This window comes from Otolemur garnettii, unplaced genomic scaffold, assembly GCF_000181295.1.
Source record: "Otolemur garnettii isolate 467f Iridium unplaced genomic scaffold, OtoGar3 scaffold00263, whole genome shotgun sequence".
Lineage (NCBI taxonomy): Eukaryota > Metazoa > Chordata > Mammalia > Primates > Galagidae > Otolemur > Otolemur garnettii.
The window spans coordinates 480468-499138 of record NW_003852658.1 but is presented as its reverse complement, the minus strand read 5'-3'; the positions used below and the strand labels follow the sequence as shown (position 1 = coordinate 499138).

The following is an 18671-nucleotide window of genomic DNA, read 5'->3' as shown; positions in this document are numbered from 1 at the left end:
ACCTCCAACTCCTGGGCTCAAGTGAGTCTCCTGCCTCTGCCTCCCAAGTAGCTGGGACCACAGGCGCCCGCCACAGCGCCTGGCTATTTTTGGGTTGCAGCCCTCATTGTTGTTTTGGTGGGCCCGGGCTGGATTTGAACCCGCCACCTTTAGGTGTATGTGGCTGGCACCTTAGCCACTTGAGCCACAGGTGTCGCGCCTGTTTTAGGATTTTAAAGAAAAAATAACTGGCCAGAGAAACCAAACAATGAGGGATTAGATACAGTATAGCAAAACACATACATACATATACACACACACACACAAACACAAAAAAGCCTAGCAGTTTAATCATTTAATGCTGCCATTTAGTTTCTGGAGAAGCAACTCTCCTTTGTACTTTACACAGCAAGATTACCAGTTTCTCATTTGGACCCGTGGGTCTTGAGGTGCTGACAAAGGGCAAATTGAGCAGCTTATATTTCAAACTGAAAACAATTCCTCGAAGTTTTTGTTTGTTTGAGATAGGGTCTCACTCTGTCACCCAAGCTGGAGTGCATTGGCACGATCATTTTCACATAAGAATCTTAGACTGATTTCTTAGATGAACGTCTAAGCTTGTGCAATACTCTTGCCCCAGCCTCCCAAAATTTATCGGGGACTATGGGTATACACCACCAAACCCAGATGATTTTTTTTTTTTTTTTTTTTTTTTTTGTGGTAGAGACAGATTGCTCAGGCTAGTCTTGAATTGCTGGGCTCAAGTGATCCTGTTGCTTCAGCCTCCTAAAGTGCTGGGATTAGAGGCATGAGCCACTGCACCTAGCCCCTAGAAGTCTTTGTAGGTCCTACCAAGGTCCGAAGTGCTTAAGGAGAGGGATTCAACATACAAAGCAGAAGCATGACCCAAATTCTCAGAACAAGGAAAAGAAAAGCGTTCTCACAAGACTGGAACTTACAGGCGTGTTGCTGCTTCAGTAGAAGTTTCATCTCCCTCAATCCGGTACACTTTCCCATACATTACATACTCAAATTGATCAGCCCTGTGGAACAACAGTGGCAAAGATATTCTTAATAGTAATTAATAACATGAGAGACTCTTTTTAGAAATGGTAACTGGTAACTAAATGCCAGCATAACAGATACTACGAGTATGTCATTTACACCTCATAGCAGCCCTATGAGTTAGATATGACCATCTTTATTTTACTAATGAAGAAACAGGCTGTAAGAGGTTAAGGTTACTCAAAAAATAATTGATAAGAGCTGAGAATTGAACTCAGTGAGGCTCCAAAGCCTTTCCATCACACCGAGCTCCCTCCCAAGAGATAACACCCACACAGCCTAGGTAACTCAGCAGTCATTTCCTCACCCTTGAAAAAGCTGCAACTCAAAAGCATGTAATCATTGCTATCAATAAACATCTGGTTATTTGAATGCTTAAGTGCAAAATTTTTTCCTTAAAGTTACTCAGACTATGCTGATCATCACTTAATTCAGAAATTAAGAATCTTTCTGTATCACTTATCTACTTAGTCCTCAGGGTACACTGCTAATACTTCCTTCTCCACTACCTCACCTGGAAGGCCTGTCATCAGTGGGGTTGTATTCACCATCATCCAGGGTACCATCTTCATACAAGGTACTAGCTATGACCAACCGAAACTTGTCACCTGAAAATAACAGTAGTATCTGAAGGTGAACAGCTGAAGCAGCAAAAACCTCTTGCTATTTACTGTCTGTGTTCAAAACTTACCTAAGTCTACAGGGTAAATCTGGATGTTTACATCTAAGATGAGATCCATCTTGAAAGATTCACTCTCACAATGCAATCGAGACACTGGGGAGAAGTAGGAAAAGAGTGATAGAGGTAATTGCCAGGTCCAGAGCCGATCCTACAGGTCCTAATTTGGGGATTATATGCAACAGAACACTCAATCTAACCTAGTCTACATCCACTGGTCTCTCATCCACTCAATCAGAACCAGATATGCAGGAAAAGGGGAGAAAAACTAAGGCAAGGGAATAGAATACCCAGAAAAGAATCAAAGCTGCGGCAGCAAATAATATGCAAGTTCTAGGCCTGCCTGGATAATTTAGGACCTTACTCTACGGGAAGTTTTTCATTCATTCAAAAGATTCCTTTCTGTGCTATGCACTGTGATGAGGGGATTATCATATCACGATGTACAAGAACTAGTGTCAGTCTTGGAAAACATGTCTCCAGGCCAGGTGCAGGGTTACACGCCTGTAATCCTAGCACTCTGGGAGGCTGAGGCGGATGGATTGCTGGAGCTCAGTTGTTCCAGACCAGCCTGAGCAAAAGCAAGAACTCATCTCTACTAAAAATAGAAAAACTGAGGCAAGAGGATAGCTTGAGCCCAAAAGTTGGAGGTTGCTGTGAGCTATGGCACCCTACCCAGGGGGAAAGCTTGAGACTCTGTCTCAAAAAAAAAAAAGTCTCCACAGAGGAGAGCAACTCATTTTAGTTCAAGTTGGGGAGAGGGAAAATGAGGGAGGGGAGTTTGGGGTGCTCTCACTTAATGGGCACAATGTAGGGGTGTATGGCTCAGCTTTTGGGTGTGAGACACAACTACAAGGACTCTACCTAACAAACTCAAATATTGTGACCAAGTTGTTTGTACCCTCACACTAACCTGAAATTTTAAAAAAAGAAAAAACGTATCTCCAGGAAAAGAGATACCAAGGGGAAACAATTGATCAATGACAGAATAAAGAGTTGTATACTAAGTAGTTAACTCTAACTCACAGAATACTTCGCAAAGAGCTAAAGATCCTGAGGACAATACAGGAATACAGGCTCTGAAATCACTCACTGTGCAGCCTTGAGTGGGTTAGTTAACCTTCCTGAACAAAATGGTGAAGGTATCACCTACCTCATAATAAGTAAATAAGACAACGCGCGTGTGAGATGTATGCACAGAGTAAGTGGTGATCATAAAAATAGTTAGGAGTTTGCCGGCACCATGACAAAAGGCCCCCCAGGCAATGGGAACCGTATACTCGAAACCAGGGAAAGCTCGGAGTCCGTTTTCTCACTCACAAAAGGTTTCCCCGAGGAGGGTGACACCTGTGGCTCAGTGGGTAGGGCGCCAGCCCCATATGCCGAGGGTAGCGGGTTCGAACTCGGCCTCGCCCAAACTGCAACAACAACAAAAAATAGGGTTCCCGAAAAAGGTCCCTGCATTTGGATCTGCCAGTAGGAGCAGACCACACGAGATGGGCGGTCATGGGACCCGTCCCGAGATTAGCCTCTTCCCCGAAACCGCCCCTACATACCTTACCTCGGTCAAACTTCTTGCCCTCCGGATCAATATCTTTCACATCGAAAATATCCTCAAAGAGGATGCCGGCCATCGTGATGGGGATAAGACAGCAGTAGAAGCCCTGAACATACGACCACCACTGGTGGTACGTGAAAACTACTCACGTGGAGAAAAGAGAGGGCAAAAACCGCCCCAAGAAAGCAGCAGCAGTAAAGAGTGGCGCATGCGCGTGAACCACAGTACAGCGACCACTTCCGCCACCTCCCTCTCTGGGCTTAACTTCCGCCCTGAAAGACTGCTTGGGAGAGGCTTCAGCATTGAGGGCGGGGCTTGGGCCCAGGTGACTCCGCCTAGGGCGGGAAAACAATAGGTCCAACCTCCGGCGGTGGCGGGGATTCTCGCTCTCCGCTAGGACTCCACTGCGCCCTCTTTACAGTCCCGCCTGGAATTCTGGAATGCGTGGGGACCTAACCCCCGCAGAGACCTTGATCCTTGGCCCAGGAAAGCCCGGCCCTAGCCCTACCCTGCCAGACCGCGTGCCCGCGGAGGGCACAGTCCACGCCGAGGGCGGGTGGAGCAGAATCCCGCCTCCAGAGCGTTAGACCGGCAGGGAGTTCTGTCCAGCCCCTCCAGCTGGCACCTAGCTCCCTACGGCCGGCCTGGACCAGCTAGCCCTTCTGGACGTCACCTGAGCCGGGTCGGTCCATGTTGGGAATTTGCCATGATGTCACTAATAGGGAAGAGGAAAACCTGCATTGTCGCCTCCCCTGGTACTGCACCCTTCCCACCACTGCCCTCCCCCACACCGTCCTTGCAACCTGGCACTCTCCCTGCCTATTGCCCCTCCAGCTACTGCCGGTTTCCGCCACTACTGCCCTCTCCTAAGCACTCATCCCTATGTGCCCCTTCCTCCTGACACTCTGCTCTTCCTTGGATACTAACTCTTCTCCTTTTCTCCTGGGTGCTGGCCCTTCTCTCACACTGTCCTTTTACTGTGCACTGACTTCTACTCCGACCCTATCTCTAACACTGCCTATCCACCCTGAGCTCACCCAACCCCCTGTTCTATCCTTCCCCGGACCCTGATAGAGACCGCGAAGCACCAGCATGCCATTCCCTCAAGGCGCCGAGACGTCAGCAGCTACTCGGGTTTCTCCTTGGGCCCAGCCAGGGAGAAGCGACCTCTGCTCCCCCACGCCTGCCTCCCGCACCTAGAGCTCCCTTCCCTCCAGCCTCACCCTTCCGCGTCTCCTCCCCACCTCCTCCTCGCACACCCCTGCAGGCCTAGTTGCTCCCGGGGCACCTCCCAGGAAGACTCGCCGGGAAAGGAAGGAGAAAGGGAGGGGATGAAAGAGACCGCCCAGAACCCCCCTCCGAATCCTCCCAGATTTGCTTCACACCCCAGACGGGGCAAAGGGGCCTTCCCAAGCCCGACTGAGCCGCTCGTCTTTCCGAAAGAGCAAAAGGGGGGGCTGCTCCTGACGGGCTAGCCCAGAAGAGTCTGACTAGAAGGATCTGCAGCCCCCGACCCCAAACCAGACTGAGCTCAGCGTCTCCAGCTCCTCCCGCCCGGGCGCCTGGAGCGGGGAAGCCGGCCCGGCCCCTCCACGTGCCAGCGGCCCCGCCCCCGTCTCTACCCTCTGCGCCCCTCTCGGTACCCGGCCTACCCTTATGGGGGCATGGGCTCCTGCGGCCCAAGCGCCCCCTGCCGCCTCTCTGGAGCCCCAGAGCAGACCCCAGCCCAACTAGGGCGGCCCCTCTGGAGGGGCCGGCGGGCGGAGCAGCACAGAGGGCACCGCCCTCGGCCCGCCCGCCTAGGAGGGGACGCGAGCGAGAGGCTGCGCCAGCGGCGCCCGCCCGGGGCCCGCCGCACTCTGCACTCGGCCACCGGGGCTACGGGGACCAAACGGCTGCCAGCTCGGACTCTGCCGGCCGAGAGCTGAGCCGGAGTCGCAGAGGGAGGCCAGAGGGCAGTGCGCGGAGATGGCGGCGGCGGCGGTGGCAGCGGCAGCGGAGGAAGGGATGGAGCCGCGGGCGCTGCAGTACGAGCAGACTCTGGTAAGTGAAGCCGAGCCAAGCCCTGAAGAGTGTACTCCGAGTCGCTGCTTCAGGTTACCCTTGGAATAGCTAGGACGAGGACTTAGCCTAACCCCACCCCAGACGTTTAAGCTGGGGAAACTGAGGCTCAGGAGTCTGAGAGGCTTCAGGGCCAAAGGGATGGAATGCTGCATGATGGTTTCTGGCTTAGGTGGGGTCCTGCTGAGGACAAGGACGCCAGGTTTTTGTCCCAGGTGTCCTTCCCTTCACTCCCCACAATACACATTTTCTTTGCTCCTTCTTCCTGCCACCTAGGCCTAACTCTCAGCACCCCACTGGCCCTCCCCAACACCACTGACACCACTGAACTTTCTCCACACTTCTGTGTCCACCCTCCAAGACATTCCCTGTGTCTCTGCCTTGTGAGTGACACTGTGCTAAGCTTGGAGTCCAGAGTGTAGAAAGATGATCAAACCTAACCCCAACCCCTATCCCTGGGTGCTCAACACCTAACTCTGGCAGAAACCCCTCAATTGGTACTATGGAAAAGAGTGAGGCACAGGAGCTTTAGGGAGAGTGGGTCAAGCAGGAATGGGTGTGGGGATTGGGACCTTCATCCATCCAGGTCCCACTACCCAGGAGTGACCCTTGACCTCATTAGAAGCAGGGGTCCCAGGCTCTGAGTTGACTCATGGCCACCACTGTTACTGAGAAGTTATTTGACTCTTCTCATGTCACTGGAGTGGAGGACCGAAGCCCTAGGAAAAGGAATGGGCTTGAGTCCTTTTTACCAGCTTAGGCTGGAATTTGCCCAGGAAGGTGGCAGGGAGGAAACCTCTCAGGAAGAAGACCTGGGCTATAACTGAGTCTGGGAGGTGCCTAGGTACAAGAAAGTGACTGGGTGAAGAAAGGATGACAGGGTAGGGGTAGAGCAAGCGTCAAGGGCCAAGCCCTTGGGATTAGGTGGGAGCTGTCTGTTTATCTGCACGGGCTGGGGATAGGGCCATTGGTGGAGGACGCCAGACACCTGGCCTCTGAAATGGTGCCTCTGTTGCACCAGCAAGCCACCTCTCCATCTCCTTTCCTCTATCTCTATCTTTGGAATGAGCTGTCAGGGTCAAGTGGACACTCTGCTCCAGCCTCTCCCCCTTCCCCTTCTTATCCCTTTGTCTTTCTCTCTCACTTTCACCTCCCCCTCCTATGCTGTGTTTACCGCTTTATACTCTTTTCTTTTCCTCTCCCTACTTCTTTCCCTCTCATCTCTTTCTCTCCTCTATCCCTTCCCTCCACCTCTTTTCTCTTGTCCCCTTTCTCTTCTCTCTAGTTCCCTCTCTTCTCTGTGCTTCTCCCTTTACTCTCTCCCTATCTCTCACCCTCTTTCTGTCTCTATCTTTCCCTCCCTCTCCCCCCCCACCCCAGCCCCAACAGGAGCCCTTTGTGTCCCGAAGCTCTGCGGGTGGCAGCCGGAATCTACTCCTCCCCACCCCCCAACACACGCCCAGCTTGGCAGGTCTAGCCATGGCTGGGGCAGGCGACTGTCCCTTCCCATCACCCCAGTACCCACAGTGTCAGCCCAGCCATCCACAGCCTCTGCTGTCCCCCAGCCCGCCACTGGGCTCAAGGCAGATCCAGAGTGGGACTAAGGGCACCAAACACTCTTCACCCACCAGGAGAAGCTTTCCACTCCCAGCTGGGCTGGCAGGCTAGTGGGGGTGGCAGTGGAGAATGGGGACAAGGGGATTAGGGTGGGCGGGAGGGGTGTAGCTGAGTTGGTCACAGGCCAGAGGCCCAGCAGGAACGTGATAAGGATTGGGGCCTTGCCTACTGCAAGGCCCAACTCAGCTACCCCCAGCTCCATGAAGCTCTTATTGTTGCCCACATGCCCTTGACCATCCCTTATTCTCTGATCCTTTGTCCTCCCACTTCCAGACTGTGGCTTGGGTTTTTCTATCTTTTCCTTTCTGGGGCCTTCCTTCCTACTCCTCAGTGCCCCCGGCCTGGGCCTGTGAGAAGAGGCCCAATCATTCTGCCACCCCCAGAACTGTGTCCCTATACCTTTGCTGTTCCCATCGCTCTGGTCAGGACAGCCTCCACAGTCTGCAATGTGCATTGTTCCCATACCCTAAGCCAGAGTGGGAACTATGAGTCCAAGAGGGGATGTGCAATGTGGGGGCCAGGAGAAGGGGAGTCAGGCCCTAGGACTACTCCCTGCACCCCTACTCAGCCCATGACCACTCATGCTCCCAATCTTCTCTGTTGTTCCAGATGTATGGCCGGTATACTCAGGACCTTGGGGCCTTTGCCAAAGAGGAAGCTGCTCGGATTCGCCTGGGAGGGCCTGAGCCCTGGAGGGGTCCCCTGTCCCCTCGGGCTCCTCCAGAGCTCTTGGAATATGGACAGAGCCGTTGCGCCCGATGCCGCAGTGAGAACTGGGTTGGGACAGGGGACCTAGCTGTGCTGTGCTGAGGGGGACAGAGGCCATTTAGAGCTGCCAGTGGGAGAGGCTGGTAACAGGTAGGAGCACTTTGGTGCCAGCCTCCCCACTCTTCCCTTTCCTGTACCCAGTCTGTTCCGTACACTGCCACAAGTTCCTCGTGTCCAGGGTTGGTGAAGATTGGATCTTCCTTGTCCTGCTGGGGCTCCTCATGGCATTGGTCAGCTGGGCCATGGACTATGCCATCGCTGCCTGTCTACAGGGTGAGGGCAAGAGCAGGTAGGGGAGGGCTGAGAAGAACCGACCTACTTCCTCCATGCTACACTTTTCCAGGCATCTTGACTGCTTGACCACTGACCACATTCCCCAGCAAGTCTGGCTATCCATATTTAGGCATAATTACTGCCGCTCCCATAGACCACAACTTCTTGCCTCCCCTCTCCAACTGACCCCTTTACTTAAAGTGGTCTTTGTCCCAGTAAATTCCCTTAAGAGCCCCTTCCCTTTATTCTATGCCCGGGTTCTGTGAGATATTCCCTGAGACAACCTGTCACTTCAGTTTGTCCCAGTGGCCAGGCATAGAGTTGGTGTGTGCATCAGGGGTCCATCAATCAGCGTGTCCTCTTCCCACAGCTCAGCAGTGGATGTCCCGGGGCTTGAACACCAGCATCTTGCTCCAGTACCTGGCCTGGGTCACCTACCCTGTTGTCCTTATCACATTCTCAGCTGGATTCACACAGATCCTGGCTCCTCAGGCTGTTGGTACAGTAGGAGAAAAGGGGAGGCTGGGGGCGGGCTTCCTGAAATGGGCACATCAAATGACTCTCCTGGAACTGTACCGTCTCCAGGGTCTGGCATCCCGGAGATGAAGACCATCTTGCGGGGAGTGGTGCTGAAAGAATACCTCACCCTTAAGACCTTTGTAGCTAAGGTCATTGGGCTGACCTGTGCCCTGGGCAGTGGGATGCCACTTGGCAAAGAGGTAAAAACAGGTTGGGGGATGAAGGAGGCCCTCCCAGTGGAGGAAGAGGCCAGGCTGAGGTCAGAGCGGGCCCCTTCCCCACTCACTGCCTGCCTCCACCCACAGGGCCCTTTTGTGCATATTGCAAGCATGTGTGCCGCCCTTCTCAGCAAGTTCCTCTCCCTCTTTGGGGGTATCTATGAGGTAAGGGGAACCCTGGGGATGGGGAGGCGTGGACTGCTGAGCACTTGATGAATGCTCCTTTGCCACCACTCTTGCCAGAATGAGTCCCGGAACACAGAGATGCTGGCTGCCGCCTGTGCCGTGGGAGTGGGCTGCTGCTTTGCAGCGCCTATTGGAGGTAGGCAGGGCTCCTTAGTCAGTCCGGCCCCCAGCCCTGCCCTTGGCCTCTCCTCCTTTGCCTTACTCATCTGGGTCCTTCGTCCAGGCCCAGCCTGAGGTGGCATTCTCCTCTGCCCCTGGCAGGCGTGCTGTTCAGCATTGAGGTCACCTCCACCTTCTTCGCTGTGCGGAATTATTGGCGGGGATTCTTTGCTGCCACGTTCAGTGCCTTCATCTTCCGGGTCCTGGCAGTCTGGAACCGTGATGAAGGTGGGGGCACCTGGAGTATTAGGGACCCCAGATGTTTCAGTCAGGCCCACGAGGGTAGACCTGCTTCTCTCTGCTACTCTTCCCTTCAGAAACCATTACTGCACTTTTCAAAACCCGGTTCCGGCTCGACTTCCCCTTTGACCTGCAGGAATTGCCTGCCTTTGCTGTCATTGGGTAAGGAGCTGAGAGAGGCAGGGGGTGTCAGCGAGGAGGGAGGTTTCCATGAGAAGGTTCACTTTACCCTGGTGTTTGTTCCCTCTCCAGTATTGCTAGTGGCTTCGGGGGAGCCCTCTTTGTCTACCTGAACCGGAAGATTGTCCAGGTGATGCGGAAGCAGAAGACCATCAATCGCTTCCTCATGAGGAAGTGAGTTAGCTCTAGGGTCCTCTCCAGGCTGCTCTAGATTATATGAGGGCCACAGTGGGCCAGGGACAGTGACAAGTGAGGTAGTAGCCTACTCAAAAACAGATACTCCACTGGGAAAGCAGCCAATGGTGTTTTCCAGGCTGACTGAACATTTTGATGTTTATATATCTTGAAAAATTGCACTTTTGAATTTTTAGTCAGTGGCAGAAGGCATTTGGGATCAAAAACTGAGGCTTCCTTTAGTCCTTCCACCTACTCTAGATAGCTTTGCTCCCTGGTGAGTATTTGAGTCTCAGTTTCCCCTGTGACCTGTGGAGAGGAGTAAGATTTTTTAGGCCAAGCACAATGGCTCACACCTATAATCCTAACACTTTGGGAGGCTAAAGTGAAAGGGTCATTTGAGCTCAGCAGTTTGAGACCAGCCTGAGCAATGGCAAGACCCTATCTCTCAAAAAATAATTTTCAGGCTGGGCACAGTGGCTCATACCTGTAATCCTAACACTGGGAAGCCACGGTAAGATTTCTTGAGTTCAGGAGGTTAAGACCAGCCTGAGCAAGAGCAAGACCCATCTCTACTAAAAATAGAAAAACTAGCCAGGTGCGGTGGCAGGCACCTGTAGTCCCAGCTATTTGGGAGGCTAAGACAGGAGGATCACTTGAACTCAGGAATTTGAGGTTGCTGTGAGCTAAGCTGAGTCCGTGGCACTCCAGAGTGAGATTCTATCTCAAAAAAAAAGATTCTTTTCCTCCAGAACACAGGTCTCACTGTGACTCTGAGGACTGGGAATGGGGAGGCCTGAGACATGACTTCCATTGGGACTGACATCCTTCAGGGAGAGGGCAGCCAACTGAACCTGTTCTCTTCAATACCTCTGGTCAACTTCCTGAGTGACCACAGCTTCTCCTAACACTGACCTTCACACTAAGTCAGCACAGAGAGAAAGACAGAGGCAGAAACTTCTCTCTACCCTCACACAATGCACCCTTCAGCTGAGACTTATGAGGGTGGAGGGTGGAATTATAACTCAGAGGTGTCTCAGAGAGGACTGAGGGGATAGAGTCTCTCCTGCTGCTGTTACCCACTTACAAAATCAGGGGGGGCCAAAAGAAAGGCCTTTAGGTCATACCTCCAGCTCTTATAATAACATTGGTCTACCACTTAAGGCTATCGCTTACATAATCAACAGCAAAGGGCACCTTCTCTCAGGACTGTGTGCTTTCATGGAAGAATCAGGGCTCTGCCCTGACCTCAGCCTTGAGGTATGTGAGGGCACTCAGCCCATCACCACCCATGTCTGATGCTGTGCAACTTACATCTCTAGACGCCTGCTCTTCCCGGCTCTGGTAACCCTGATCATCTCCACTCTGACTTTCCCCCCTGGCTTTGGACAGTTCATGGCTGGACAGGTAACTATAGGCAAAACTGAAACTGTTGCTTTCCCTGGGGATGCATTCCTTCAAAAGTCAGCAGCTTCAACATGACTGTGAGACCTCTTGTTTCCCAGGGGTTCCTATGGTCCCTCCTTTCATTCTGCCTATTCCCTAGCCTGAGACACCCTGTTCTCCATAGCTCTCACAGAAGGAGACACTGGTCACCCTGTTTGACAACCGGACGTGGGTTCGCCAGGGCCTGGTGGAGGAGCTAGACCCTCCCAGCACCTCACAGGCCTGGAGCCCACCACGAGCTAATGTCTTCCTCACCCTGGTCATCTTCATTCTCATGAAGGTGGGGCTCCTTACATATTATATCAGTAATGTTCACATAGACCTACACTGTTCCAGGCATTTGCCATGTAGTAGTAATTCCTCTCAGCCTCACAGCTCCACAAGAAAGGTACTGTGATTATTACTGTTTTAAGATGAGGAATCAAGGCACAGAAGTAAAGTAATTGGTGCAAAGCCACTCAGCTAGATGGCAGAGTGAGGATTTGAACCCAAGCCACTTTGGATCTGTCCCTTTCCCTTCATCCCCAAAGTTTCTGTGTCTGCCTGATTAGCAAGGTAGGCTCCTTTCATGGAGCTGGGGGCTGCTCGGGGTAGGTGGTGCCTTTGCCTATTTGAACCATCTCCTGCCTGCAGTTCTGGATGTCTGCACTGGCCACTACTATCCCAGTCCCCTGTGGGGCCTTCATGCCTGTCTTTGTCATTGGTAAGTTCTCAGCTGCCTACTCTCCCAGCCGGTACTCCCACCTACCCATCCCCATCCATCCCTTCTGTGCCCAGGAGTGGGTTTTGGTCCAGCCCCAGTCTGAACCCCTAACCCTGAGGGACTGTTCCTTGCACTGAATGACCCACTGGCCCCTCCCCCACCCTCTGACCTTCTCTCTTCCTAGTGCCCTTGCCCTCCCCCTCCACTACCTCTTTCTCTTCCCACCCCCTCCCTGAAGGAGCAGCATTTGGGCGTCTGGTGGGTGAAAGCATGGCCGCCTGGTTCCCAGATGGGATTCACACCGACAGTAGCACTTACCGGATTGTGCCTGGGGGCTATGCTGTGGTTGGTGAGTGCCCTAGGTCTGCCTCTGCCTTTGTAACACATCCATCCCCCTGGCCACAGGGTCTGAGGCTCTGGTGCCCCCTGCTGGCAGAAACAGGGCTTCCCTCAGCTTCAGAGACCCAGGCCCCAGCACTATATGGGCAGCCTTAAGGGGCTCCCCACAGCACCCACCCAGGGTAGGGAGGGTCTTCTGGGGCCTGGACACCCTGAGGAGACTGAGGGTGGCTGTCCCCAGGGGCAGCTGCACTGGCAGGAGCAGTGACACACACAGTGTCCACCGCTGTGATCGTGTTCGAGCTCACAGGCCAGATCGCCCACATCCTGCCAGTCATGATCGCCGTCATCCTAGCCAACGCCGTTGCCCAGAGCCTACAGCCCTCACTCTATGACAGCATCATCCGAATCAAGAAACTGCCCTATCTGCCTGAGCTGGGCTGGGGCCGCCACCAGTACGCAGGGCTGGGTGCCAAGTGGGTGTGGGTGAGGGGAAGAAGGCATCTTAAGACCTCACCTTTCTCCCTTCTGGTCAGAGCTGCCCTTGTCCACACCTTGAAGGCACTGTAGCTGGCCTCAGGTGTTCACAAAGAAAGGCAGGGAGCACTTCTTGACCCTTAGCCCCTAGCCCATCCCCAGGGGCTCTGGCACCTTCCTGACATGGTTGTATTCAGGGCTACTCTCCCTTGCTAACTACAAACCAAGTGCCCCTCTCTTCCCACCCAGGCAGTACCGGGTACGAGTAGAAGACATCATGGTGCGGGATGTTCCCCATGTCGCCCTCAGCTGTACCTTCCGGGACCTGCGGCTGGCACTGCACAGGACCAAGGGCCGCATGTTGGCCCTAGTGGAGTCCCCTGGTAAGGCCAGGAGGAGGCTGAGGTGATAGAGGTATCTCTCAAGGTCACTCACAGCTTAGGAGAGGGGAGGGAGCTCAGGACCAGTCTCTTTAAGCGCAAAGGGAAAGGGTCAACTGCCAGGCAGGAGTTTCCCTCTGGCTGTGACTGTGTCTGGGGCCCACTTCCGGGTGTGAGAGGCTGGGGGTAGAGGCTCACTGTCAGCTCCTGAGTCCTCTCACCTATTCTATGCAGAATCCATGATTCTGCTGGGCTCCATCGAGCGCTCACAGGTGGTGGCGTTGCTGGGGGCCCAGCTGAGCCCAGCCCGCCGGCGACAGTACATACAGGAGCGTAGAGCTGCCCAGACCTGTCCACCATCTGACCAGGAGAGTCCCCCTAGCCCCAAGACTTCTGTCCGCTTCCAGGTAAGGGGAAGGACACACAGGTGTTTTACATGGCACTATGTAGACTGAATTGGGAGGGTAATACAGAGGGTGGTCTGGGGCCACAGCCTCACCAGCCCCTTCCTATCCATGCAGGTGAACATAGAAGACTCAGGCTTCCCTGCAGTGCGAGGAGAGACTCAGAAACCCCTAAAGCCTGCTCTCAAGAGGGGGCCCAGCATTACCATGAACCTCGGGGAGAGTCCCACAGGTAGCCCATCTCCTCCACCCAGAGAGCCTGAGCCCGAGCCACTGACACTTATTAGGGCCCCTGGCCAGCCCTTCTGTAGGAGCATAGTCTATGTGGACGAGGCTGCCCAGATGGGCCAGGTTAGAACTAGGATGCCTCTCCCCTTGCCTTCCTCACCTCTCCTGGTCCTCTCCCCCAAAGATGACATTGCCCCTGTTTGGGAACACAGGAAATGTGGAGTCGGCAGGCATTGCCCTCAGGAGCCTCTTCTGTGGCAGTTCGCCTCCTGAGGCTCCTTCTGAGGTGAGTGGTTGGAGCCTGGCCCCCTGGCTTGCTTTTTCCCCAGCTCCCTCTCTGACACCAAGACCATTTCTCCATCAGCCCTGCAGGGCTGCCTCTATTCTCCCTTTCTGCCCTTCTAGCTGTCAGCTCTGGCCCTGCAGTGTGCCCTTCCTAGGGCTCTGCTGCTTCCCCTCACCTCCCCTTCCCTATAACCAATTCCTATTCTCTCTGGTTTGACTCTGACAAAATTGGAGAAGTCGGAGTCCTGTGACAAGCGCAAGCTGAAGCGGGTCCGAATCTCCCTGGCGGTAAGTGTACTCTCACATCCTGCAGCTCAGGAGCACTGGACAGGGAGGGCCAGGGTCAAGGTTGGGGAACCTCCTCAGAGGTAGAAGTGTACCCACCTGCCCCAGCCCTTCACTGCCAACCTCCCTTCCTCTTTCCTAGAGTGACTCAGACCTGGAAGGAGAGATGAGCCCTGAGGAGGTAAGGTGCCACTGGACTCTGGACCCTGTTTCTTCCTGGGTGCATTCAGTCATCTTCTTGGCTGCTGTCCCCACGGGAGGTACAATGGGGTAGAAAAAAGGGCAGGTCAGCTCCCAGGGAGGTGAGGTCAGCTATGTGCACCTTCTTCCTCACCTTCCTAGTCTCTTTTCCTCAGATTCTGGCATGGGAGGAGCAGCAACTAGATGAACCTGTCAACTTCAGTGACTGCAAAATTGATCCCGCTCCCTTCCAGTTGGTAGAGCGGACATCTTTGCACAAGGTAGGGTCAGCAGCTCGCCCAGGGCTGGCCTGGGCTCTCAGGAGGACAGGGTGGGGATCTAGGACATCCCACACACACAAGTTTAGACTCGGACCAGTGGGAAAGGAAAGAGGAGGAGAGAGCAGGCTCTGTGCTGAGATGTTTTCAGCTACATTGCTGCTTTGGTCATGGGAGACTGAGAGCCAGGACCCCTTAGCCTTCTCCTGCTCTGTGATGGAGCCAGGCATCATTTCTCTTCTACTTAGCTTTGCCCCCGGGAAACACTGGACCAAAGCAGCAACAAAGACAGGGCTCGAACTGGGTGGAAGCCAGAAGGCCAGCCCAGGGTCAGAGCTAGGCAGGAGGCTGCCAGAGCCAAACAAGGCTGATACGCCCACGCTGGAAAAATGGGTGAGAAACAGGCATGATAAGAAAATCTAATAAAAAAGCTAACAAACATCCAAGTAGGGGTAAGGAGACTGCAGAGAAGAGATAAACAAAGATGAGAGACACTCAGTGGGGGGTTTGGAATGTCAGACCCCAGAAAGTCTGACTTAATGTAGGCCAAAGGAAAACTGGAAAGAACACAGGAAGACAGCTCAGCAGAAGGCAAAGTAGCCTGCAGAAATGGAGAGAGGAACTGAACACTGACTGGGGATGAGTGAGGCAGACACCAAGAGAAGGCAGGGTCCTCGGGGAAGGACTGCTTCCAGGGCTCCCAAGGATGGGGCAGCCCACATCTTTGGGCACCTTCAGGCTTCTAAGTGAAAGCAGGAAGTACAGGCATGTCCAGCAGGCTGGCAAGACAGCTCTCTGAACCAGCAAAAGCCAAGGAAGGAGTGTTTGGGCTAAATTTTTGATACACTTAATGTGCAGTCCTCATGGAGCTGGACGGTGCTGAAGGAGATGGGAGGAGGGGATCGGTAGAGGGTAAACACTCCCATCGCCTGCAGCTTGGCAGCTAGCTTAAACATAGCCATGCTAAGAGCCATCATAGCACAGACAAGCAGAGGCCAAGGCAGGGAGGACAGGGGACAGAAGAAAAACAAAAAAAACAAAAGGTAATAAAGGAACTTAGAACTTCTGTCTTTGGGGAAGTGAGTTACTATAGTGCATTTATAAGAAAAAAGGAGATATGGGCTTGGCGCCTGGAGCACAGTGGTTATGGCACCAGCCACATACACTGAGGCTGGCAGGTTCACTTGGTGGTTCAAACCTGGCCTGGGCTAGCTGAACAACAACGACAACTGCAGCAAAAAAATAACCAGGCGTTGTGGCGGGCACCTGTAATCCCAGCTACTTGGGAGGCTGAGGCAAGAGAATCGCTTAAGCCCAAGGGTTTGAGGTTCTCTGAGCTGTGACGCCACGGCACTCTACTGAGGGTGACATAGTGAGATTCTGTCTCAAAAAGAAAAAAGGAGATATGGTGGTTTGTGCCTGTAATCCTTGCACTCTGGGAGGTTGAGGTGGGTAGATTGCTTGTACTCAAGAATTTGAGACCAGCATGAGCAAGAGCAACACCCCATCTCTAAAAATAGCCAGGCATGTTAGTGGGTGCCTGTAGCCTCAACTAATCAGGAGGCTGAAGCAAGAGAATTACTTGAGCCCAGGAGTTTGTGGTTGCTATGAGCTGTGACACCACAGCACTAGACCCAAGGCAACAGAGTGAGACTCTGTCTCAAAAAAAAAAAAGAGAGGCGACGCCCGTGGCTCAAAGGAGTAGGGCGCCAGCTCCATATGCCAGAGGTGGCAGGTTCAAAGCCAGCCCCAGCCAAAACTGCCAAAAAAAAAAGAGAGCAAGAAAGAAAAAGGACATAGGCCTAAAATAATACACAGGGGCCGGGCACAGGCCCCACGCTTATGCCTGTAATCTTAGCACTTGGGGAAGCCAAGGCAGGTGGATTGCCTGAGCTCACAGGTTTAAGATCAGCCTGAGCAAGAGCGAGACCCCATCTCTAAAAATAGCTGGGTGTTGTGGTGGATGCCTGTAGTCCCAGCTGTTTGGGAGGCTAAGGCAAGAGAATCTCTTGAGCCCAAGAATTTGAGGTTGCTGTGAGCTATGACACTACGGCACTTTACCAAGGGTAACAAAGTGAAACTCTGTCTCTAAATAAATAAATAAATAAAATAATACATAGGGTTTTATTTAAAGCCTTTTTAAATAAAACCTCTAAAACTTTTCCACAATGATTTTGCTTAATCCTCAAACATCCATGACGATGATGATAATGCTGATACAGCACTTGCCATGTGCAAACACTGTTGCTAAGCTCCTCACGTCTAACTTAATCCTCAAAACCACACAAAATAATAGATATTGTGATATTCCAGTTTTTATAGATGAGAAACTTAGATTCAAAGAAGTTAAGGAAGTTGCCCAAGGTCACACGGCTAGTAAGTAGCAGAACTGGGCCTGGAATTCAAGGTGGTCTGACTCAAAAGCCTATGGTTTGGGGTGGTGCCTATGGCTCAGTGGGTAGGGCGCCCACTCCATATACTGAGGGTGGCAGGTTCAAACCCAGCCCCTGTGGTCCCAGCTGCTCGGGAAGCTGAGATAAGAGAATTGCCTAAGCCCAGGAGTTGGAGGTTGCTGAGAGCTGTGTGACGCCATAGCACTCTACCAAGGGTGATAAAGTGCGATTCTATCTCTACAAAAAAAAAAAAAAAAGCCTATGATTTTAGCCATTTTAACACATAGGGAAACTGAGGCATGTGGTGAGGTCATTTGCCTGAATTAGTATAGCAGAATCAGGCCCAGAGCCCAGATTTCCTGGCCCTGCTCCCAGCATTCTTTCAGAAGGCCATGTTGTCCCTTTCCCTGTCTTTTCACTGTTCACAAGCCCAAGAAGTACAGGCCCTCCAGTGGGCTCTCTGATTTCTAATTAAATTAACATAAAAAAGAACAAAGTAGGTTTTTGTTACAAACTTACAAATCAGAGGAAGAGAACCCTTTGAGGGAACCAACTTAGCAAAAGTACAAAGAGCTGTTAAGTGATAAGAACATAAAAGATTAGAATTCAGAATGTCCTTACAGGTCTAAGGAATCAACAAGTAGTAGCCCAGTTAAGCTCAGCAGAGGAGGCTGGGGGCAGTGGCTTATGCCTGTAATCCTAGTACTCTGGGAGGCTGAGGCAGGGGGATCACTTGAGCTCGGGAGTTTGAGTCCATCCTGAGCAAGAGTGAAACCTCATCGGAACATTCACATAGGAGAGAGAATACATTGCAGACTATTAATGGAATCCCAGCAGCTGGATATCACTGTACTGATTAGTACCTCATTCATTCTGAGGCCACTTATGTAGAGGCAGGCAAGGTGAGTGTCAATGCCAGGGCCAGACTGGCTGAACCCAAATCCTTGCTCTGTCCCATACTAGTTAATTGTGTGACCCTGGCAGATTTCTTAGCCTCTCTGTGTTTCATTTTTCTTATCTGTAAAATGGGGATAATACTTCATTGGGTAAAGAACTTAATAGTACCTGGCACACAGTAAATATTCAATATATGTTAGGAATTATTATTACTACTACTTACACTGAGAGATAACTTTAAAGTGTAGAAAAAATGGATTTTTCAGAAAAAGGAGTAATTATGTGAGACTGGAAGCTGGGGTACATAGAGGAATCTAAGGTTTGGGAATGGTATTGTGGGCATAGTCTGGGCTCTACTCAAATTTGACCAAGTGCATCAGATGGCAGGGCCAAGATGGAGGGAAGGGAGGCAGAAAGCAGGAGAACTCAGTAGGCTTCTGTGGCCCCAGTCCTGCTGCAGATTTTGAGGGTAGGAGTCGGGAAGAAGGGCCAGGAGGTTCATAAGTAGATTGGTAAGGCAAGTGGTTTGCAAACCTGAATGGCATACAGCCTGCCAGGAGCTCACCTGATTAGGATTGTGGAGAAGAAAATCCAAGAGAACTATTTAATAGGCTCCTTGGGAGATGAGAGGTATTATTAGACCATAAGACAAGGCTAAGAGATTATTAAAACAGCTAACCTTATAATAAAAAGGTTTCCT

General features: G+C 52.3%; 2 protein-coding genes across 3 annotated transcripts in view; one reads left to right on the top strand and one right to left on the bottom strand.

The window, feature by feature from the left end:
• POLR2H (RNA polymerase II subunit H) overlaps window positions 1-3469 on the bottom strand; it is a 4812-nt gene extending 1343 nt beyond the window's left edge. Inside the window, exons 1-4 of one of the 2 annotated variants that reach the window (XM_003802870.3) lie at window positions 3285-3469; window positions 1736-1819; window positions 1559-1652; window positions 939-1022 (exon numbers count right to left, since the gene is read on the bottom strand). In XM_003802870.3, the coding sequence (XP_003802918.1) occupies window positions 939-1022; window positions 1559-1652; window positions 1736-1819; window positions 3285-3357 (335 nt within the window). In that variant the 5' untranslated portion in view covers window positions 3358-3469. Of the gene's footprint in view, window positions 1-938; window positions 1023-1558; window positions 1653-1735; window positions 1820-3279 lie in introns of both variants that reach the window. The other variant, XM_023508663.1, reaches the window with a different exon arrangement.
• A 1626-nt stretch (window positions 3470-5095) lies between these two features.
• Window positions 5096-18671, top strand: part of CLCN2 (chloride voltage-gated channel 2) — a 15652-nt gene continuing 2076 nt past the window's right edge. The window contains exons 1-22 of the mRNA XM_003802863.3: window positions 5096-5324; window positions 7569-7725; window positions 7869-8000; window positions 8371-8499; window positions 8586-8719; window positions 8825-8902; window positions 8981-9059; window positions 9185-9310; window positions 9400-9484; window positions 9575-9676; window positions 10999-11083; window positions 11247-11402; window positions 11756-11825; window positions 12064-12174; window positions 12406-12619; window positions 12891-13024; window positions 13256-13428; window positions 13543-13657; window positions 13866-13939; window positions 14173-14226; window positions 14366-14404; window positions 14580-14684. Of these exons, the coding sequence (XP_003802911.1) occupies window positions 5250-5324; window positions 7569-7725; window positions 7869-8000; window positions 8371-8499; window positions 8586-8719; window positions 8825-8902; window positions 8981-9059; window positions 9185-9310; window positions 9400-9484; window positions 9575-9676; window positions 10999-11083; window positions 11247-11402; window positions 11756-11825; window positions 12064-12174; window positions 12406-12619; window positions 12891-13024; window positions 13256-13428; window positions 13543-13657; window positions 13866-13939; window positions 14173-14226; window positions 14366-14404; window positions 14580-14684 (2427 nt within the window). The 5' untranslated portion in view covers window positions 5096-5249. The remainder of the gene's footprint in view (window positions 5325-7568; window positions 7726-7868; window positions 8001-8370; window positions 8500-8585; window positions 8720-8824; window positions 8903-8980; window positions 9060-9184; window positions 9311-9399; window positions 9485-9574; window positions 9677-10998; window positions 11084-11246; window positions 11403-11755; window positions 11826-12063; window positions 12175-12405; window positions 12620-12890; window positions 13025-13255; window positions 13429-13542; window positions 13658-13865; window positions 13940-14172; window positions 14227-14365; window positions 14405-14579; window positions 14685-18671) is intronic.